Here is a 23,304-nt window from a genome sequence, read left to right on the forward strand (position 1 = left end):
ATGAGAAAAACACCAACAATTCAAAATAAAGAACAAAGAATATAAAGAGAAACAGAAATACAATTGTTCAGTAAACATCTAAAAAGATGTTCAACCACAGTCATATAATCACAAATATAGAATTGAAATCAAACCAGCTTTTTTTTTTACCCACTGAATTGACAAAGGTGAAAATGACTAAAAGTCTAGGATGTGGAGAGCAAATACTGTTATCCACTGCTGTAAAATGATACAACCCTTTTTGAAGCACAATTTGGCTTAGATGGATATGTCTTTGACCCAGCAATCCTATATAATAAAAGCCTAATATGCAAATCGACCAAATGGCGGAATGACCAGTGGAATGACCAGTCACTATGATGCACACTGACCACCAGGGAGCAGACGCTCAATGCAGGAGCTGCCCCCAACCCGCAGGCCCCAGGCCAGCCAAGGTGGGTGCCAGCAGGGGCCCCCCTGGTCGCCACACAGAGGGATGAAACCGGCACTGGCGGCGGGGGGCAGGGCCAGCGAATGGGCGGCGCCAGGCCAGCCAAGGTGGGTGCCAGCGGGGCCCCTGATTGCCCCGCCGGTTGCCCAACAGATTGGCCCTGATCGCCAGCCAGGCCTAGGGACTCTACCCATGCACGAATTTCGTGCACCGAGCATCTAGTTCCAATATAAAAATTATTATGACTACTCGAGGCCCGGTGCACAAAATTCATGCACTCAGGGGGGGGGTGTCCCCTCAGCCCATCCTGTGCCCTCTCACAGTCCAGGAGTCCTCGGGGGATGTCCGACTGATGGCTTAGGCCCGCTCCCCCTAAGCCACCTGTCGGACATCCTTAGTGCTGCCGCAGAGGCAGGAAAGGCTGCGTTGAGCATCTGCCCCCGGTGGTCAGTGCCCATCATAGCAACTGGTCGTTCGGCCATTTGGTCAATTTGTATATTAGCCTTTTATTATATAGGATAGTCTCACAAGGACACAAATATATATGTACAACAATATTTACTGAAGCCATGTTTGTAACTGAAAATGACCTGAATTCCAACTAAGTGTCCACTGACCAATGAATAAACAAAAGGTGGTATACACACACACATACAACATACATAAACTTACAAAGGAAATTCTGCCCTGGCCAGTTTTGCTAAGTGGTTGGAGCAACAGCCCAAGAACTGAAGGGTCCCAGGTTTGATTCCAGTCAAGGGCACATAAACTGGGTTGCAGGCTCGATCCCCGGCTGATACTGAGGTGCATGCGAGAGGCAACCAATAAAGTGTCTCTGTCACATCGATGTTTCTCTCTCTTTGTCTCTCCCCATCCCTTCCACTCTCTCTAAAAGAAATCAAAGGAAATATACTCAGGTGAGGATTAACAAAACAAAAAAAAAAGGAAATTCTGACACATGCTATGACATGGTGGAACCTTGATGACATTATGCTAAGTAAAATAGGTGAATCATGAAATAACAAACATTGTATGATTTCACTTGCATGAGATATCTAGAGTAGTCCAAACTCATGGAAATGGAAAGTAGAATGGTGGTTGCCTGGGACTATGAGGGGAGATGAGAAATGAAAAATTAATTAATGTCTACAGTGTTTCAGTTCTACAAGATGAAAAAAGTTCTAGAGATTTAGTGTACAGTTCAGTAGTATTAAGTATAATAAAATGATTAAGATGGTAGCCCAGCCGGTGTGGCTTAGTGATTGAGCGTTGACCTATGAACCAGGAGGTCATAGTTAAATTCCCAGTCAGGGCATATGCCCGTTTGCAGGCTCAATCCCCAGTGTGGGGCCTGCAGGAGGCAGCCGATCCATGATTCTCTCTCATCATTGATGTTTCTATCTCTCTCTTTCTCCCTCTCCCTTCCTCTCTGAAGTCAATTAAAAAAAAATATTTTTTTTCATTGCAAACACCCAGCCCAGCATTTCCTAGCTATCCTGCTTTATTTTTCCCCATAGCACTTGCCACTAACATAATATATAGGGTATTTCTCTCCCTTCCTCTCTTTCTCTAAAAAATCAATAAAAACATTTAGAAAACACACACACACACACACACACACACACACGTTTTCACTATGAGAACTGAAACAAGAAGGCAGAGCATCACACTTTTTTTTTTTTTGAAATTTAATGTGGCGATATGAGGGGCCAGGCGGGAGGCCACCTCTAGTGGGAGGACTACCGCTAGGCTCTGGCCTTGCTATCCCTTTTATTGAGACTATGGGATACACCCATTACCCTTAAGCAGGTTTGGGATACACCCATAGCCCTTAGGCAGGTAATAAGTGGGTTATCATATCAGTAAGGATTTACATGATTATTTGATGGGGAAGTTGCCTCAGTTACCATTGTCTCAATTAGATAGGGAGTGGCTGGCTCTGACTTTTCAGAGCTTCAAGGTTGACCAGCCTTTTACATATTTTCTATTAGTGAGACAATGGTCCCTTTCCGGCATCTCCCGTTTCTTTCTTTTAAAAAATCTTGCATCTGTAGACCAGAAATAAACATATAAGAACAAAAAATGTTTGAGTCCCAATTTCAATGTCCAACAGTTCTGAGTCCAGTTTCAATGCCAAACAGTTCCTTATGTGTACATGTCAGTAATGATATTTCAGTTCTGGATGGTGGACAAGTGGTGGTAATACAGGTCCAACCCTCTCTGGTTTGGTCCTGGGCAACCTGCAATGATGCACAGCTGCTGACTGCTAGCATGGCAAGGCATCGTCAGCGTCTTCCATCTCTGGACTGTTTCTCCTCTTTTCTTTAAGGCTGGAGTATTCCTGTCAATTCCTCTCTGTTGCAGGAATCCGCATGGTCAGAGCATCACCTTGCTCGATCTTAGCAGGGACCTCAGCTGGAAATGTTGGCATCAGGTGACTCAATTTTTTTGCCACTCTGCACATGTCCATGAATGACCACAAAAAGTGTCATGCACATTGATTTGGGGTTAAGAGTCAATTTTAGCAAGTAGGTGAATTCACCAATACTGAACCCACGAATAATGAGTATCAACTATAAACTCTTTCAGGAAATAAAATTGGGAGGAAGAATGCCCAGCTTTTTTTATGAGGCAGCATTATTCTGATACCAAAACCCAGACATAGTCCAAGAAAACTACAGATTAATATCCCTCATGAACATAACTGTGAATGTCCTCAACAAAATATTAGCAAATACAGCACAATATATAAAAAGTATATTATACCACAACCAAGCGAGATTTCATTCCCCCCTCCCCAGGAACACAAGGCCAATTCAAAATTTGGAAACTAATGTCATCTACCATACTAGTAGTCTAAAAATTAAAAGCAAGTGATTGTATCAATGATTCAGAGAATGACACATAAAATACTTCTTAATACATAAAAAAAGCAGATTAGAAACAGAAAGAGATTGATTACAACTACAAAGTAAAGAAAACTATATCAAAGACTAGAAGTCCCAAATGTTAAGCTATACTGTGTCAGATGATGGTGACTTTTTTCTCTACTTTTCCAAATTAATTTAATTTCTGTAATTTAAATTATTCATGAAATTTTTGTGAAATAGGAAACCTATGTTACATATTACTATAACTAAATTTATTTTAAATTCAACATCAGTAGAGCAAAAAATAACACACCAATCCTAACCTAGAACCAGCGAGGGCCCATCCTTTTAATTCAAAGAGTCCTGCTCTAACCCTCAAACCTGTCTACAACTAATAAATCCCACAAATGGCCCAATTAGATTGAAACACAGATGTTATCACCTACATTAAAACTCCCTATGACTCTTAGAATAAAAATACTTGTCAGCCCGACTTCTATGACTCTCCACATTTTGGCCCAAACCTACCTTTTTTGGTCCTATTTTTCACTACGCTTCACAGTACTCCAAGGTAAATTAGCTATGCATCAAACATACCTTGCATTTTTCAGTCTTCCCTCTGCCTGGAATGCCTTTACCCATACTCACCTCTAAATGTTTTAACCATCATCCCTGACTACACAGGTCAAACCTCTAAGACCAATCCTCACCGAGTCCCCCTCCACCAAATTTCAGTATTATTACTATTTTGCTATTATACAGCCCCAACACAAATTTACTTTATGATTATGTTTTATTACAAATCTTAGGTGAAAACAACTCAAATTTATCTCAGTTTCTGTGTGGAAGGATTCTGGACATGGGCTAACTGGGTTTTCTGTTTAGGGTCTCACTAGGCAGGTTTCAGTTCCTTTCTGTTGTGCTGGCTTTTGGCCAGCAGTCACTCAGCTCTTAGAGGCTGCCTGCCATTCCTTGCCACATGGTGTTCTCAGAGGCAGTTCCCAAAGTATAAGTCAAGAGAGTGGGGTTTGGTACAGAATCTCCGAAAGCAGGAAAGAGACGGGTTCCCAAACTTGTTTACAGCTAGTTTAAGTCCCTGTGTGTTTACACAATGACCTTCAGAAACAAGTGGCAAATGGTATCCCTGAGGTTAAAAGGCTTTTCGTTAGTAGTCTCAAACCTCTGTGAATCTTTGCTAAGAAATAACCTCTTTACAGTATATAGTTTTCTCACATTAGGAAATACAAAATAATCCATATTTATTAATTTTTCAACAATATTAACCGTGTTCACAACATACTAGCCATTATAAAAAGAACTTTTCATACATTCTCATCTAACATCCCAAATGGTAAGTTCTACTATTATCTCTATTTTAAAGTTGAGGAAACAAAAAACTTAGTATAAATCTCTATAACTCCAAAAGTGGTCCTTAGATCAAAGCACCAGCATTACCTGGGAACTTGTTAGAAATGCAGAATTTCTGGCCCGGCCACTGTGGCTCAACGGTTGAGCGTCAACCCATGAACCAAGAGGTCACTGGTTCAATTCCCTATCAGGGTATATGCCTAGGTTGCAGGCTGGATCCCCAGTAGGGGGCGTGCTAGAGGTAGCTGATTAATGTTTCTCTCTCATCAATGTTTCTATCTCTCTATCCCTCTCCCTTCTTCTCTCTCTAAAACTCAATAAAAAAAACATATTTAAAAAAAAAGAAATACAGACTTTCTGGCTACACAGCAGACCTACTGAATAAAAATCTACATTATAGCAAGCTCTCCAGATGATTCTTATACACATTAATGTTTGTGCACTTGTTTAAAGAATTTTCCAAGCTGACATAATAAATGTTAGAACCAACATCAAATCCAGATTGTTAAGGTTATTCCCAAATTGCTATGAAAAAGTTTTTTATTCCCCATTATGTCTTTCATGGGTAATTAATATTTATAAAACTTCTTTCCATTATATTTTTTCTTATAAAAATGTGTATTCACCATTTAACCATTTATTTTACATCTATATGTGTATGCACACACATACACATACAACACACACAAAAAAGAAAATATTTCCTACATATTAATATATTTCATGGTACCATCTGCATAAACTTACAAAATCTGTCAGAACCACTCAAATCATATAGAAAACTAACCACTATAAATCAATAGCAATATATTTAAATCTTACGTTACTATTTAGAAATAAGTCACTAACATTAAGCACTTTGAAACTGAATATGGCTAAACCAGCTATTAAATAATTCAGATATCAGAGGGTTAAAGATTCAGAATGATTTAGGCCATCCCAAGCTGTGAACCCCAATGAAAGTCCATTCTAAATGTAGTATCAACTGCTAAATGTCAGTAAACCAAAGAATCTTCCAATGAAAAGTCTTTTACAACATAATTTTTACTAAAAGATGGATCAAATTACTCAGAAGGCACTATAATTAATAATGTTTACAGTGTCCCCTGAGGCCCAGGACCGAGTACATGTGTATTCACCATTTAACCAGTTTTAATTTTGTCAAGCAAGATCAAAAGTAAAAATTATCACAGAATAACGCAAAAGGGTCTTTGGAGGCAAATACCCAGGTGGGACTTGAAATAATTTTCTTTCACAAACAAGACAGAAATACTCCACCTGTTTTCCTGACAAACAACACTTAATATAGTTGACTAACTTTACTCAAATTGTATTCTCTTGAAAGTGAGAACAATGTCTTCTTTTACCTCCAATTAAAAAAGATTAAGCCCTGGCCAGTGTGGCTAAGATGGTTGAGTGTGCCCTCTGCTCTGAAAGGTCACCAGTTCAATTCCTAGTCAGGGCACATACCCAGGATGCAGGCTCAATCCCCAGTACGGGGTGTGCAGGAAGCAGTTAATCAATGATTCTCGTTATTGATGTTCCTATCTTTTTCTCCTTCTCCCTTTCTCTCTGAAATCAATAAAAATATATTTTTAAAAAATAATAATGAGCCGAAACCGGTTTGGCTCAGTGGATAGAGCGTCGGCCTTCGGACTGAAAGGTCCCAGGTTCGATTCCAGTCAAGGGCATGGACCTTGGCTGCAGGCACATCCCCAGTAGGGGGTGTGCAGGAGGCAGCTGGTCGATGTTTCTCTCTCATCGATGTTTCTAGCTCTCTATCCCTCTCCCTTCCTCTCTGTAAAAAATCAATAAAATATATTTTTTTTAAAAAAGGTTGCAGGTTTGATTCTTGGTCAGAGCACATACCTGGGTTTTCAATTTTAAAAAAGTTACTCATGGTAAATAGATTGATATTTCTCTCCCTCTCTCTCCAAATCAATAAAAAACATCCTATATCCTCAGGTGAGGATTAAAAACACACACACTAAAAACATGATAAATCAAACTGCACTAAAAATACCAAATTTCATAATACTAAAAACTTTGATGGCCTCTATGAGACATGGAAAGAAAAAATACAGGACCAAAGGGGTTTCAGAGTTTATTCTGTAAAAAGGACACAAATAGCAGGTTTTAGAAAAACCTACTGGTCAGTTCCCTATAATTGTATCTTCCACATACTGGCCTCTTTCCAGACAGTGTTTGTAATGAAAACATAATGCCCTTTCACCGACAGCAAAATTGCACAGCCTTTGAAGGGTGGATAGATTCTGTGGATGATGAAACAGGAAGGACTTCTGCACATCTGACCTGATTTTCTCAGCTTCTGTCAGAATTCTAGGAGATGCAGCAGCAGCATCTTTCACAGAGAGGTTTAACTTGTGTTCAAAATTAGATTTTGATTTTTTTCTTCAATGAGTTAGGAGCATTGTGGTACATAAGAACAGGACAGAAGGAGGGATGAACTAAAAAAAATAATACAAAATTCAAGAAGCAAAACACAGGGAAACTTTACTTCATTTTTATGGCAAGATGTAAGATCACTCAAGAAAGTGTTGCAGCAAATCATCTAGCAGACAGACTTGCAGATAGCAATTTCATAAATGTTGAAATATAATTTTATGTCAATTATACCTCAATAAAACATAGTTTTTGTTTTAAAAATCATGGATCAGCCCGGCCAGTGTGGCTCAAAGGTTGAGCATTGACCTTCCCAGGAGGTCACAGTTTCATCCTAGGTTAAGGCACATGCCCAGGTTGCGGGCTCAATCCCCAGTAGGGGGCGTGCAGGAGGCAGCAGATCAATGATTCTCTCTCATCTATGTTTCTATCTTTCTCTCCCTCTCTGAAATTAATAATTATATATTTTTAATAAAAAATAAAAATCATGGATAAGAGCAGTTTCTCAATCATTTTAAATTTTTTTTAAAAAATTTTTTTAGTCTTAGCTGGTTTCACTCAGTGGATAGAGTCAGCCTGCAGACTGAAAGGTCCCAGGTTCAATTCCAGTCAAGGGCACATACCCAGATTGTGGATTTCATCCCCATGTGGAAGGCAACAGATGGATGTTTCTCTCTCTCGCTCCCTTCCTCTCTCTAAAATCAATTTTCTATTTTCTATACTTCCTACATAAAAGTCTTACTCCTTCAACAGAAATTTTTTATCTTCCATCTTATTCCCCAACATTAAATAACTTTAGATAAATGACAAAAATAAAAATCTATGGCCCTAACTGGTTTGGCTCAGCAGATAGAGCGTTGGCCTGTGGACTGAAGGGTCCCTGGTTCGATTCTGGTCATGGACACGTGCTCGGGTTTTGCGCTTGATCCCCAGTAGGAGGCGTGCAGGAGGCAGCCCACCAATGATCCTCTCTCATCATTGATGTTTTTCTCTCTCCCTCTCCCTTTCTGTCTGAAATCAATAAAAAAAGAAAGAAAAAAATCTATATACATTCAAAATAATATTAACATGTAAATGAAGTCTATATAAATGCCATCCAAAAGAAACAAACCACTTTTTCTTCAGTCTACAAACCACGTGCTACAGATCTACACTACAGACTTCTGTGCTCCTCAGCTCTACCACCCATACTTCACTTCATCACACTTGGACTACTTTACTCCCAAAAGATACCCAAAGATATCTCTAGTGTACATGTCGAAGGTCTGTGTCTCTGTCCCTTCCACCTACAATCACAACAAATCTGTCCTCTTAGGTTGTTTTTCTCTCTCTCTTTTTTTTTTAATATATTTTATTGATTTTTTTTTTTTTTTTACATAGAGGAAGGGAGAGGGATAGAGAGCTAGAAACATCGATGAGAGAGAAACATCGATCAGTTGCCTCCTGCACACGCCCCACTGGGGATGTGCCCACAACCAAAGTACATGCCCTTGACCAGAATCGAACCTGGGACCCCTCAGTCCGCAGGCCGACGCTCTATCCACTGAGCCAAACCGGTTTCGGCTGTTTTTCTCTCTTAATGCTTTCCTAGTTGTGGTGGGTGACAAGAGAAAAGTGAAAGAAAAAAAAAAAAAGAAAGAAACAGGATTAACAATATTATACTGTACTATTTTGAAAGCTCTGCTTTGCAAAAACAGCTAAATTCCTCAGGGATGTCATCAAATATTTAGATGATACCATGTCTTTTTTTTTAAATAAGCATAAATGAACATTAGAGTCAAGTGTAATGCTTTTCAGTATCTCTTACTATAAATTTTTCTATTTAAATTGCACCAAACATTATTCTACAGATCTCTCACCCGAATAATGCATTTTATAATAGTGTATTTTTATAAGACAAATATAAATAAGATCAGCAGGGAGACTCTATATAGTGTCCTTAGTTACTGGAACCTGTCTATACATTTAATCAGCCTTTTGGCAAAATGGCATAATTTACTATTATATAATAGTTATGAATCTTATTATTTTCTTTTTTATTTTTTGTAATTTTTAAAAATTGATTTCAAAGAGGAAGGGAGAGGGAGAGATAGTCAGAAACATCAATGATGAGACAGAATCATGGATTGGATGCCTCCTGCATGCCCCACACTGAAGATGGAGCCCACAACCTGGGCATGTGCCCTGACCGGAAGTCAAACCATGACCTCCTGGTGTGGTTCATAGGTTGGTGCTCAACCACCAGCCGGACTATTTTCTTTAGATTGCTCATAGCAACCTTACATCAACCCATGTAGCTCTCATTTACCCACATACACACCCATATCATGTACGTATATAAATGATTGAATAATTTTATCTGTTGCTTCATTATTAGTCAGGAATATAACCCTATTTTAATAGTGCTCCCTAAAACAGGACAGCTCTGCAATACAGGTACCAAGAACACAATAAAATAAGAAGCAGATACTGCCTGTATTCATCATTTATTATGTCCTTGCTGAAACTGTGTTCCTAGAATATTTATTTGACTGTAATAATATGAAATAAGTTTAAAACTTACTTCTCCTGCCTGACCAGAGTAGCTCAGTTGGTTAAGCATCATCCTTTGAACCGAAAGGTTGCCTGGTTTGATTCCTGGTCAAGGCACATACCAGGGGGCATTCCATCCCGTCAGGGAATGTACAGAAGGCAATCAATTGATGTTTCTCTCTTACATGGATGTTTCTCTTTCTCTAAGCATGTCCTCAGATGAGGATTTAAAAATAAAAAATTACTTATCCTAGTTTTCTTGATCTTATAAATATATGCACCCCCCCCTTTTTTTTTTAGTGATCTTAGGGAGAAAAGGAGGGAGAGAGAAACATCTATTTATTGTTCCACTTATTTATCTATTCATTGGTTGCTTCTTGTATATGCCCTAACCAGGAATGAACACAAAACCTTGGCATATCAGGAGGATGCTCTAACCAACTGAGCTAGTCTGCCAGGGCACTATTTCTTAATTTAGGTCAAAGTTACTTCCATTTGTCAAATCACCAATTCTCTGATCTCATTCTAAAGTCTAAAATATTAAACATCTACTTTTGTTTATTCCTCTTACATTTTCTTCTAAACGTCCTACAAGCAGAAATCTTTTGAGCACTGAGGTTTACTTTAATTCCTCACTTTATAGATGATAAAACAAACCAAAAAGGGTATGGTATTTTCTAGATTTTGGCTAGACTGAAGCCTTATACATTTACCAGAATAAAATAAAGACACCAAACCACTAATGCACTGATCCCTTCAGGAACTCACTTAGAACTCTATTAATTAAACTAGTCTTGCCCAGTCCTTGCGGTTCAGTGGATTGGGAGTTGTCCTGTGGTTCGATTTCTGGTCAGAGCACATGACCAGGTTGGGGGCTGGATCCCCAGTGGGGGGTGTACAGGAAGCAGATGATCTCTCATTGATGTTTCTATCTCTCTCCCTCTCCTTTCCTCTCTCTCAAAAATCAATAAAAACATTTTAAGAAACAAAAACTAGTCTGTATTCCATCTTTAAAATACTATTTTTCACACAGCTAGCTAGAGCATGAAATGTTTATTATAAATAAACATACCAATTCATTACAGGTAAATATAAACAGATGTAAACAAATTTTTCCTATTTGTCACAATCTCCCAATGATTAGACTATTTCATCCAAAGAGATAATACTTCAAAAAATACTAAGATTCTAGAGACAAAATTAATTAACATAACTAGGGTTAGGGTCTGCTTACCTAACAGTTAAAGTTTACAATTAAAATTTACCATCCTCCTTTTAATAAAAGGAAAGAGTTCTTTAGGTATTCATCAAGTTTAGAAAAAAAGTAAAACAGTCTTCTGTGAAGGGGCAATTTCCAGACCACCAAGGAAATTATTTCTATAGAATTGTTTAAATCATTTAGAGGGTAACTACCAGCAGTCACAATTATGAAGACAAACTGTATGTAAAAACACTCAATAAATAAAACGTGCTTTTATTTACTTCTTCACATTTCCAGCTGAAACAGTTTAAGGCTCATATACCACCCCTAACATATACCAAAATGTTAACAGATATAGCTGAGGGGTGAAATATGTGATTTTTTTTTAATGTTCTTCTTTATAGGTTTTCTATAATCTTCACCAATTTCCCAGAGTGAACATTTATTACTTTTATACTGTATTCAGAAACATCTCATGCAGAAAGAAACCGATCATATGATAAAGGTTCGTTGAGAAGGGCTCCCCATGGTGTCCAAGTTATTACTGACATGATTCACCATTAAAGACAGTGCCTCCACACCTTCTCACTTCCCAACGCTAACAGGCTGTTTTCAGGTCCTGTTCCTTTTCTGCGGCCTCCTCACCTCCACACGTATACACACACTTTACTTTTTTTTTCATAAAACACAGTTCTCACGAATCCTAAATAGTCCTATTTTTTTAAAACCTACCTCTAAGTCTCGTTATAGCAAATTTAGAAAGGGGGAAAAAAAAAAAAAAAAAGATGGTTTTACCCACTAAGTACAACTTCGCGAAGCCACCATCACTTTAATTACGGAAAAGTCAAGGCCGGGTAAACTACACGTCCCGCCATGCATTGCTGCCTTGTTCAGAGTAGGTCTCTACGGAAACAGAAAAAAAAAAAAAAAATTCTACAAGTCCCACCTGTTACTTGGGTTTCTAAACACCTCCTGCACTTTCAGCTCCAACAGCAAACAAAAACAGGGGCCTCGTGACCTCGCGCGGGACCGGGGAGCCCAGAGGAGCGGGGAGCCCGAGGTCAGACGCCTTGTCTGCTCCAGCGGGTCCGTCCTAGCAAGCTCCTGAGCTCCCCTCTTCTCTCCGGGGCTGGGTGCACGCACCAGCCTTCTCCCGTCCACATCCAAGGGGGGGTCCTCGGCCGCACCAGGGAGGAGAACCGGTGACCGTGCAAGCACCACAGACTTCCCCATGCCGGGGCGGGGGCCGCCACAGACTGGGGCCGAGAGCGACGTGACCCCGAGAGGCAAGCTTCCACACACGTCGAGGGCTCGCCGCCGCCGCCGCAGGGAGAAGCACAACGCCCGCGACGACCCTCTTCCGCTGGGCGCCTCCCTTCCCACAAGGATCACAGCCCGACACGAACCGCCGCCTCCCGGCGCGGTTTTGTGCCCCCCTCCGCCGGGTCGCTGGGCCAATGACCTCCCTCCCCCTGCCTCCGGAGGTCGGCGAGGGAACGAAAGCCTCCCGGCCTTCCCCCTTCGCTTCCTCCCCCTTACCGTCTTGGCGGCCTCCGCCCAGGTCCTGCCCTTCTTCCTACGGCCCTTTTCCCTCATGTCGGGTCTTGAACTGCCTGGGAGGCTCCCGTGTCCGGGCTCCGGCCGCCCTCCCTGCCTGCTCTGCCCCGCGCTGCTTTTCCCGCGGCGCCGGGAAAGGTGGGAGAAAGGGGAAGTCGGGCCGGAGGAGCACCCAAGCAGAGGAAGCGCCGGGGGTGGTGTGCGGGGGGGGGGGGGGTCTAAGGGGCGGCCGGTCTTGCTGCCGTTGCCACTGCTACCGCCGCTGCCATATTGGGTCCTTACTGTACAGGCAGCCGCTACGGTCATGTGACCGCTCCCGCGCGGCCGTCACTACTGTACGCAGCCGGCAGCGCGAACGAGCGCGCGCGCGCGGGCGCCCCCCCCCCTCCCACCCAACGCGCGCGGCGGCAGCTGGGAGAGCGAGCCGGCGGTAGCCGCGCCTCGCCACGCCCCCTCTCCTCCGGAGCATGCGCGTGAGGACAGGCCGGCGCCAGCCTGCGCGTGGCGTCAGGCTCTCACGCCCACCCCTGCGGAAGCGGAACTGGCTCCGTCCCGGAAGGCTCATGGAAACGGATGGCCACCCTGTGCGGGGCGCCGCCTGGGCTGTCCAGACTTGGAATAGACAGTCTCTTCCCTCTGGGGGCGAGCCTCCCAACGATCACCGTCAGTAAGCCTCGTACTTGCGTGTGTTTTTTTTTATGTGTCCATGTTTATCTTTACAAAAGTTATCTTTTGGAAGACTTGGAACAGTTCTCCTCCACTGAAATGCACGAAGCAATTTGGAATGGAGTGATGTACCAAGCTCCCAAGTCTAGGATTGTAGAGAAAACAAAAATCAGATTGCTAGCCCAGAGCCCTTTCCATCTCCCCCGAATGCCTGTCAAACTTGGTGAGCTCGGCTCCGGCACAGTGCCTGTAATATATCATATCGGGCGCCCAGTAAATATTTGCTGAATGATTCAGCCATGTCTGTGGTCAGAAACCATTATTTGTATTGTCTGTAACAGCCTCCTAAACGATCAGGAATGTGGCATCTTCGGTCGAGTTATCCACATCTTTATTCTCTGCAAAGTAAAAAAAATGTGTAATGACGCCTACTGATCTCCTAAGGCCACCTGCTTCAAGAAGCAGCTTCCAGTTTACTGAAGTTACCGTATTCTACAACAGACCTGAGTATGGGGCTGCTTCTTGGGAGGTAAGACAGGTGAGAGCAATAGTTGGAGTCCATGTAGGGTTTCAGAAGTTCATGGACCCCCTAAAATTATGGACAATATTTTGTATGTATTAACTGTTCATTTGGGGATTATGTAAAGAAGATTTTGTTTCTTTTTTAATAAGAACTATTAATGATGATTATTAGTGATAGCTAACTAATAGTTTTTTTAAAAGAAGGGAAAAGTAGAGTATCTACTGTTCTTAGGAAGAAAACCTGTTCTTCCTAGGTTTTCTCTGCTGCTGCATGGAAGCTATCTAAAATTAATTTGATTAAAGTGTTTTTATCCAGTGGGGAAAAACACACTACAGTACCCCTGCTAAAACATCACACTATACCCCAGAAGTAAGTGGACAAATATGGACAGTTCACAAAAGAGGAAATTCATTAGGTAATAAACACTTAAAAACAGTATCTACTTCATGAGTATCAGTGAAATCTAAATTAAAATATAATTAACTAATAAAAGAAGTTATTTAAGAATCCTGATTAAACATACTTGTATAAAAATTAACAAGTTTTATCAGAGGCTGGGGTAGGGGAGGATGGGGAGTCACTATTTAATAGGTACAGGGTTTCAGTTTGGGATAATGAAAAAGTTCCACTATGAATGTACTTAATGTCACTGAATTGTACTCTTAAAAATAGCAACTGGCCAGTGTGGTTCCGTTGGCTGGGCATTGTCCCATGCACTAAAGGGTTGCCGGTTCAATTCCTATGTATGTTTCACTCTCAGTTTTTCTCTCTGTCTCTCCATCTCCTTTCCTCTCTCTCTAAAAATCAATGAAAAAAAATATTTTTAAAAGCCTCTACTCTGATCTTTGTTATTTTCTTTCATCTATCAACTGTGAACTCAGTTTATTCTTCCTTTTCTAGTTCCTGTGGTATAAAGTTGGGTTGTCTATTTGAGAGCGTTTTTTCTAAATTTTCTTAAGGTAGGATTTTATTACTATAAACTTCTCTCTTAGAACTGCTTGCTTTATCCCACTCTTAGGACTGCTTGCTTGTTGTATTTCTATTCTCATTTATCTCAAGATATATTTTGATTTCTCATTGATTTCTTTGACCCATTGGTTGTTCAGAGCATGTTGTTTAATCTCTGCATATTTGTAAATTGTCCAGTTTTCTTCTTATAATCAATTTCTACTTTCATATCATTGTGACTAAAAAAGATGCTTGATAGATAAGGGGTCAATGGTGGGGGGCGGGGGAGGAAGGGAGACATATGTAATACTTTCAACAAATAAAGATTTAACTTAAAAAATAGATGCTTGATAGTATTGCAAAATTCTTGAATTTATTAACACTTGTTTTGTGGCCTAACATACGATATATCCTGGAGAATGCTCCATGTGTGCTTGAGAAGGATGTGTGTTCTGATGCTGTTGGATGAAATGTTCTGTAAATGTCTGTTAAGTCCATCTGGTCTAACATGTTATTTAAGTCCAATGTTTCTTTTTATTTATTTTATTTTATTTTTTTTACAGAGAGGAAGGGAGAGGGATAGAAAGTTAGAAACATCAATGAGAGAGAAACATCCATCAGCCGCCTCCTGCACACTCCCCACTGGATATGTGTCCGCAACCAAGGTACATGCCCTTGACTGGAATCGAACCCGGGACCCTTGAATCTGCAGGCTGACGCTCTATCCACTGAGCCAAACCAGCTAGGGCTCCAATATTTCTTTATTGAGTTTCTGTCTGGGTGATCTATCCATTGCTGAAAGTGGGATATTGAAGCCCCCTATTGTGTGTTGCTGTCTATTTCTCCCTTTACATCTATTAATATTTGCTTCGTATATTTAGGCGCTCCTATATTGAGTGCATCAATATTTACAAATGTTGTATTCTCAATGAATCGATCCCTTTATCATTATAGAATGACTTTCTTTGTCTCGTGTTACAGTCTTTGGCTTAAAGTCTACTTTGTGTGATGTAAGTACAGGGACACCTGCTTGCTTTTGGTTTCCGTTTGCATGGCATATCTTTTTCCACCCCTTCACTTTCAGTCTGTGTGGGCCCTTAAAGCTGAAGTGAGTCTCTTGTAGGTAGCATATGTTTTTTTTTTTAATTCATTCAGCCACTCTATATCTTTAGATTGGAGAAAGAAAAAAAAAATTTTAAGGAACTTCTGTCCATATGGTAAAAAGATACTCAAGTACTCTTTATATTTCTGTGTTATGTTTTAGTTTGGGCCTAGACTAGGTATATAATGCATGTGGTAATAAGAATTCATTGCCATTAACTTAATTAAATTAAATAAATGAGTTTAATTAAATAAATTAGTTTTTAGCTTTCAGCCATGAACCAAATACTGAGGACCAGGAAGGAATGCAAGACTACAAAGCAATGAGGACCGCGACTATATCTGTCATGTTCATTATTATATGTGCCGTGCCCAGGATAGCACCTTAAAAGAGAAAGTGCTCAGCACATTTTTATTGAATGAATAAATAGATAAATGAATGAATGAATAAACAAGACACAGTCCCTACTCCAAAATAGCTCTTTATTTATTTATTTTTTACAAAGGGGAGAGACATCGATTTGTTGTTCCACTTATTCATGCATTCATTGGTTGCTTCTTGTATGTGCCCTGACCAGGTATGGAATCCACAAACTTAGCATATCAGGATGACACTCGAACTACTAACTGAGCTACCTGGCCAGGGCCCCAATAGCTCATATTAAAGTAAGAAAGACCTATAAACAAGTTAAATACTATGTAACCATAAATATGTATGCAAGATCCCAAAGTGAGCTAGAGGAGAGGTAACAAACCCTATGGGGATAAGGGCTAGAGAGAGTGTCCAGCAACGCTCCAAGCAGGAGCCTCCTAGGTCATGGTTTGTAAAGACAGCCAGTGAGGAGCGTGGTGGGGCAGGGAGAATACGTGACATTAGGAGTAGGGAGGCCAGTTAGGAGGGCTTGGCTGCACTGCAGGGAGTATTATGTTCTCAGGTTCTACATCAGGGTTCCCAACCTGGAGTCCAGGGGAATGTACTTGGACAGTAGCTGAGACAAAATTATGTTTTTATTTTCACTAATTTTAAACTGATTTGTCACCTATGACTTTGTCACTAACAGAAATCACAGATATTTTTATATTGTATTACAGTTATCACAATTTCAGTATTTTAGACCTGCCACTAGATCGTGTCACGTAATGCATTGAAAATGAAGCACACCCGGCCAGTGTGGCTCAGTGGTTGAGCATCAATCCATGAACCAAGAGGTCGCTGGTTTGGTTCCCAGTCAGGGCACATGCCCAGTTACAGGCTTGATCCCCAGTAGGGGGCATGCAGGAGACAGCCAATTGATGTTTCTCTCTCATCGATGTTTCCACCTCTCTCTCCCTTCCTCTCTCTCTAAAAATCAATAAAAACCTTTTTTAAATGAAGCACATATATTGTCATATCACCAAGTTGTTTTTCTAATAAGCTGATCACTGTATGTCAATATAAATGTCTTTGTAATCTTATGTACTTTACACATTGAAAGAGATTCTGAGAAGGGGTCAATAGGCTTCAACAAACTGCCAGAGGAATTCATAGCAAAAACAAACAAACAAGCAAACACAAAACAGGTGGTGAAGATGAAATCCTGGTTTCACCACATAAGCATGTGACTTCAGACAAATTTTTAAAAAAATCTTTCTTGGCCTCAGTTTTCTCATGTGGAAAATGGGTGTGATATTGATAGTATCTATTTCGTAACTTTTTTATAAAGATCAAATAAATACACAGCTTAGAATAATGACAGGTATACATTAACATTCAATAAATGATAATTTTATAACCTGTTTAGATCTTGGTTTCTGAAGAAAATCCAACAAATGATCTCTTAAATTCAGTATCTCTTGAGACTCTCGCCTATATGTGAAGATTTTCCTAAATGCTATTTAAGGCAACAGCTGAGACCCCATTTTCTCTCCTGTTGCTTCTGAGAATTAATGAAGTGTCAACACAAGGTTCTCATTTTCTGCAGAGAAATAAAAAGGCAACTTCCTGAGAATTAAGACTGATGTATAAAGGCTGATTTAGAATTAATGGACCCCCTTGGAAAATACCCTATCCCATGTTCTCTAAGGCATGAATCTGGATACTATTGACAGGCATGAACTAGTTCACTTCATGGCCATGTAGGGAAAACCAGAGCCGACTTCAACAGGCCTGGACTGCAGGTGGTCAGAGACTCAGAGATGTAGGAAGCAGGAAGGAAGGCGGTGGATTTGGAGGCCAGCCAGGAGCAAGCTGGGAATAGCTAGGCTATGCTGCTCCTTGGTTACCACGGGCTTTGTCCAGCCAGATGTCCTCAGCATCTCCTTGGTTTTCTGCCTGAGGAATTTGACTATTCATTCTGAAGTTGTCTTAAATGCTGTCCACATTCACAATAGTCCTCAGAAACCAAACACATTATAAAATGTTCATCCTGGCAAGAGATATTTTACATAGATGGGGACACAGCCTGGATGTAAAAGGATTTAGGTTCAAGTCCCAACTTTGTTACTTACTACTTGGATAAACTGAAGCAATTTCTTTAGATTGTCTAATCTTCAGTTTCTTCATCTGCCAAAAATTGAGAATATGTACTCAATGAACATTCATTTTGAGCCTATCATGTGACAGGCTTGTTAGGACTATGGAGTGATACAATCCTTAACAGCCGTTTTGCCCCTCATACCGCCATGTTAACCTAGTCTCAACACCCAAGGCTCAGATTTGGGTGTTGAGGATACAGAAGTAAACCAGGTAGGTAAAGCAGGTAAGGTCACGCTGTCATGGAGCTTTATTCGAGTGGAGACAGGAGAGAAATAAATAGACAATATTAGATATTGATAAATGCTTGAAAGACAATAAAACAAGTAGTTGTGCAAGAGAGTGACTGAGTTGGGAGCATCTTTAGATCACAAGGAAAGCCTCTCTGAGAATCTGAGCTGAAACAGAAGACAAGGAAAGCAAGAAGGAACTAGCCTAGAGAAGATCAGGGTGTGGAGCATTCCAATTAGAGGGAAGGGGCATTTCAAAGGCCCTAACGTTGAGGAGAGAGTTTGGTATGTTCATGAAATATAAAGAAGACCTAGAATGGAGTGAGGTGGAGAGGGGTCTAGGAAGAGGTGGGCAGGACTGAGGAAGTGGAGGAGGATGTGGGAGATTTGAGGAGAGGAGAGGATGTGTGAAATAATTGTTTTGGAAAAATGGGGAGAGGACATACTAAGGAAGTGCAGTAGGTTGCTTGGCAGCGTGAGAGACTCCTTTTGAAATGTGTGGTCATGAATTTAAACTAGAACTAGTTGGCAAAGTGGATGTTGTTCTGAGGATTAGATAAAATGGATGGCAGTTTTTGATAGATGGTAGACAGTTAAATCACTATCGTAAGAAGTACAAAAAAACCTCATTTATTTTTGCCACCATTTGCCGTCCATAGAAGAAGTAAATAATACACCATAAATTCTGATCTTTGGTTTAAGACTAAGGTTTTCTTCTAAACTTAGTTTTTCTTTTGTATCTGGATATTTTAAACCTGAATGTTTTTGCATGTGTAATACAAAAAGCTGTGATATTTGCTCCTGCGGTTTTCTTTTTTTCTTTTTTAAATTTATCTCAGAGAGGAAGGAAGAGGGAGAGAGAGATAGAAACATCAATGAGAGAGAATCATTGATCGGCTGCCTCCTGCACGCCCCCTACTGTGGATCGAGCCCGCAACCTGGGCATGTGCCCTTGACCGGAATCGAACCTGGGACACTTCAGTCCAAAGGCCAAAGCTCTATCCACTGAGACAAACCGGTTAGGGTGCTCTTGTGGTCTTAATAAACTGGAAGTAAATTTCTTTGGTTAGTCCCTTGTAGAACCACTTCCTTGTATTCCAAATACAGGAACACAGCTCATCTTGGTATACATACAAAATTTGCTTCACTTTATCTTTTTGAGTGTTCAGACAAAAGAAAGATTTTCCTATTTTGAAATGTTAATTACCAACATTTGTTACCTGGGAACAACTCTGCAGCCTACGATATCACATCTATTGCAACTTTAAATATAATCTCCCTACAATGCTAGAATGGAGATAATCACACCTGAGATTTCCTGTAATTTCATCTGACCCATGAGATTCCTTTTCATGGTTCCATCCCTTTTAGTTTTACTTATTGACTTGAGAGAGAAATATTGATTTGTTGTTCCACTTATTTATGCATTCATTGGTTGATTCTTGTATGTGCCCTGACCTGGGATCAAACCCACAACCTTGGCATGTGGGGCAGACACTCTATCCAACTGAGCTACCCTGCCCAGGTCCGATGAGATCCTTTTTCACAAATCCCTTTTTTCAGACTTCTTAAGGTTGAAAAGTCCTGATATGGGAAAAACACTAATAACTGATATGGGATATAGCAGAAACGCTGAATGAACTAAATTTGAACAGGACAGGATCTGGAGTTGGTGAGGACCTCAGGAGCAGTGGCTGGGAGACAGGTAGGTGCTGAGAGGTGAGAATGACCACAGATTTGATAGGAGGCTAAAGAGAAATCCAGCAGGAATAGTAAGTGAGCTCACCTGCGAGGAGGCAGAGACCAACGTAAGGTTCTATGCATGCAGTCTGACGCCAGGCCGTGCGGACTCCAGCTTTTATACAGTCGGAGAAGATGACAATAATGAGGTAGGCCCCCCATCTCAGTCTTTGAGAGTCCCAACTCCATGTTCTGCAAAGTTTTCCCAGGTGGTGGTGCCTCCCAGAGGCACCGTCCACTCTAATGTCCTTGGTTCCTCAAAGAAGCCTCCTCTTCTCCACCTCCCACCCCCATTCCACATATAGTATGTTTACAAGTTGGAGGAAAAGAGGTTCTGAGGTTGTAGCAAACGTGGCTGGTTTCCGACACATCCGCTCAGCACCCGGTGTTCCTGTATACGCTGACAGCTCCTTCCTGCAAGCATCTGGGACTCTCTGCCTGAGAGTCTTCCCTGATCCCTGGAGACGGCTTGACTCACGAGCAGGGCAGACCAAACAAAGCCAGGGTCTTAATGCCTGAAGGAACAACCGTGGAACAATGACTGACTGGCGTTGGTGTAGAAATACATATTTCAGTTACTTATTGCTGTGTCACAAACTACCCCCAAACCAGTGGCTTAAGACAACACTGATTTGTTATTTCTCACGATTCTGTGGGTAGGCTGGGTGGTTCCTCTTCTGTGCTCACTCACATAGCTGTATTCACTGCAGAGTTAGCTGGACCGAAAGCTCCAAGCTGGCATGACTTAACATTTCTCGCAGTTGACCTTGACTGCTGGCTTGGGACTTTGGTATTCTTCCACACTGGCCTTCTTTCATTTACTGGGCTAGACCAGCTTCCCTCCCAGCGGAGATATTAGCACATCAAGAGGCCAAAGGCAGAAGCTGCAAAGGAGTCTCAAGGCCTAGACTTTGAAGCTGGCACAATATCACTTTTTCCATTCTTATTGGTCAAAGCAAGTCATGAGATCATCCCGATTCGAGGGGCAATGGCTATAGACCATGGTGCTCCTATGAACAAGACAGATAGGTAGACAATATAATTTGCTTAAAGTATATACTCAAAACAAGATCAAGCGTGAATGTGGACAGACACACAGACACACTCTAGAGTGAGCCCCCTTCCTCCATGAGTCACCCTCTTCTATAATTCTCTCTCCTTGAAAACCCAGGCCTTGATTCTTGCCTGTAGATTATGGCAAAGGTGATGGGATAGTCACTTCCTTAATTAGGTTATGTCATTTAAAAAAGTCCATCTTGCCTAGTCAGTGGGGCTCAGCGATGGAGCGTCAACCCAGGAACCAAGAAGTTGCCTGTTTGATTCCTGGCCAGGGCACATGCCCTGGTTGATCCCAAGTGGGAAGTGTGTAGGAGGCAGCTGATCGATGTGTTTCTCTCTCATCGATGTTTCTATCTCTCTATCCTTCTCCCTTCCTCTCTCTCTAAAAATCAAAAAAAAAAACAGCCCTTGCTGGTTTCACTCAGTGGATAGAATGTTGGCCTGAAGACTGAAGGGTCCCAGGTTCAATTCCAGTCAAGGACACATCCCTGGGTTGTGGGCTCAATCCCCAGTGAGGGGTGCACAGGAGGCAGCTGGTCAATAATTCCCTCTCATCATTGATGTTTCTCTCTCTCTCTCTCTCTCCCTCTCCCTTCCTCTCTGAAATCGATAAAAATACATTTAAAAATAAATAAATAAGTAAAAATCAATAAAGACAGGGCTTGGGTCCCCTCCCTGCAGCAGGAAGCCTTTCTGTAATACAACTGCTTTCACTAAAAAATAAATAAATAAACAAACAAACAAACAAACATTAAAAAAAACAACAACAAAACAAATAAAACCCCTCTATTTTAGTCGATTGAACTGAAAGATCCCCCTGCTGGCCTTGAAGACTTGAAGAAGCAAAGTGCTAAAAGTAAACTGCCTATCAGAGAGAAGATCATGTCCCTTTGTCCTACAACTGCAAGGAACTGAATTTTTTTTTAAAATATTTCTTTATTGATTTCAGAGAGGAAGGGAGGAGAGAGAGATAGAAACATCACTGATGAGAGAGAATCATTGATTGGCTGCCTCCTGCACGCCCCCTACTGGGGATCAAGCCCGCAACCCAGGCATGTGCCCTTGGCCGGAATCGAACCTAGGACCCTACAGTCCGCAGGCTCATGCTCTATCCACTGAGCCAAGCTGGCTAGGGCAAAGGAACTGAATTTGACCAATAACCGTGTCAACCTGGAAGAGGACTCCAAACTCTAGAAAGGAGCTCCACCCAGAAAGGGGTTCCAGAAAGAAACATAGCCCATCCGACACCTTGAAGACAACCTTGTGAAACCTCAAGTGGAAGATCCAGCTAAGATATGCCTGAACTTCTGACCCATGAAAAATGTAAGCTAATAAAATAGATTTTGTTTTAAGCTGCTAAGTTTGTGGTAATTTGTTATGCAGCAAATATGCAACTAATACAAGTGAGTAGAAAGCTGAGGTCAGCCACGGTGATGGAAAATCACAGTCCCTCACCCAGTTTCCAGAACCGAGCCAGTTCTCACATCTAGGGCCCATCAGTTGAAGAAGATGCTGACTACTGAGGAATGGCCCTAAAATGCTGCAGTAAGTATATACAGTAGTGACTCTCTTAATCCTTCCACAAAAGGATTTATGGCCATTTACTGGAATAACTGAACACTGGGGGAAAGGGATGACCCATATTTTTTTAAAAATATATTTTATTGATTTTTACAGAGAGGAAGAGAGAGGGATAGAGAGTTAGAAACATCGATGAAAGAGAAACATCAATCAGCTGCCTCCTGCACACCCCCCACTGGGGATGTGCCCGCAACCAAGGTACATGCCTTTGACTGGAATCGAACCTGGGACCCTTCAGTCCGCAGGCCGACGCTCTATCCACTGAGCCAAACCGGTTAGGGCCCCATATTTTTTTAGACCTCTGAGTTGAAAGTGATACCAAGTGACTCAAAACACCAGCATGGCTCCCTATTGGAGGACCCACTGGATTGGACCACTTGGTTCTCACGTGAGGGCTCAGTAACCTCGAGGGTGCAGGCCTGATGCTCCTCAAAGATGGAGGTGAGCAACCAAGACCAGAAAAAAGGTTGGCTGAGGAGGAGGAGGATCCAGAATGAGTGGTGGAAGAGGGAGATGCTAACTAGGGGAATTGTAGTCAGTAACAGGATTGAGGCTGATTCTACTATTAACTTTTTAGTTATTG

The 23,304-nt window shown here is 41.4% G+C and overlaps 1 protein-coding gene and 1 long non-coding RNA gene across 8 annotated transcripts in view; one reads left to right on the forward strand and one right to left on the reverse strand.

Moving 5' to 3' along the window:
* The window catches only part of ASXL2 (ASXL transcriptional regulator 2), a 79,716-nt gene extending 67,043 nt beyond the window's left edge, over window positions 1–12,673 (reverse strand). For 2 of the 6 annotated variants that reach the window (XM_079792720.1, XM_079792721.1), the window contains exons 1-2: window positions 12,344–12,483; window positions 11,604–11,707 (exon numbers count right to left, since the gene is read on the reverse strand). Coding sequence is in view for 2 of the 6 variants with exons in the window: in XM_079792718.1 (XP_079648844.1) it covers window positions 11,604–11,707; window positions 12,344–12,667 (428 nt within the window). In the remaining 4 variants the exon portion in view is untranslated. Of the gene's footprint in view, window positions 1–11,603; window positions 11,708–12,343 lie in introns of all 6 variants that reach the window. The other 4 variants (XM_079792718.1, XM_079792719.1, XM_079792724.1 and 1 more) reach the window with 4 other exon arrangements.
* A 250-nt stretch (window positions 12,674–12,923) lies between these two features.
* Window positions 12,924–22,036, forward strand: LOC307112281. 2 transcript variants are annotated; one of them, XR_013814687.1, is made up of 4 exons: window positions 12,924–13,028; window positions 13,369–13,556; window positions 15,062–15,163; window positions 21,936–22,036. It is a non-coding gene; the product is annotated as an uncharacterized lncRNA (long non-coding RNA). The 2 variants fall into 2 exon arrangements; XR_013814688.1 differs by having other exon boundaries at window positions 12,934–13,556.
* The last annotated feature ends 1,268 nt before the right edge of the window (window positions 22,037–23,304 follow it).

This window comes from Cnephaeus nilssonii (assembly GCF_951640355.1).
Source record: "Cnephaeus nilssonii genome assembly, chromosome: 15".
NCBI classification, from domain to species: domain Eukaryota; kingdom Metazoa; phylum Chordata; class Mammalia; order Chiroptera; family Vespertilionidae; genus Cnephaeus; species Cnephaeus nilssonii.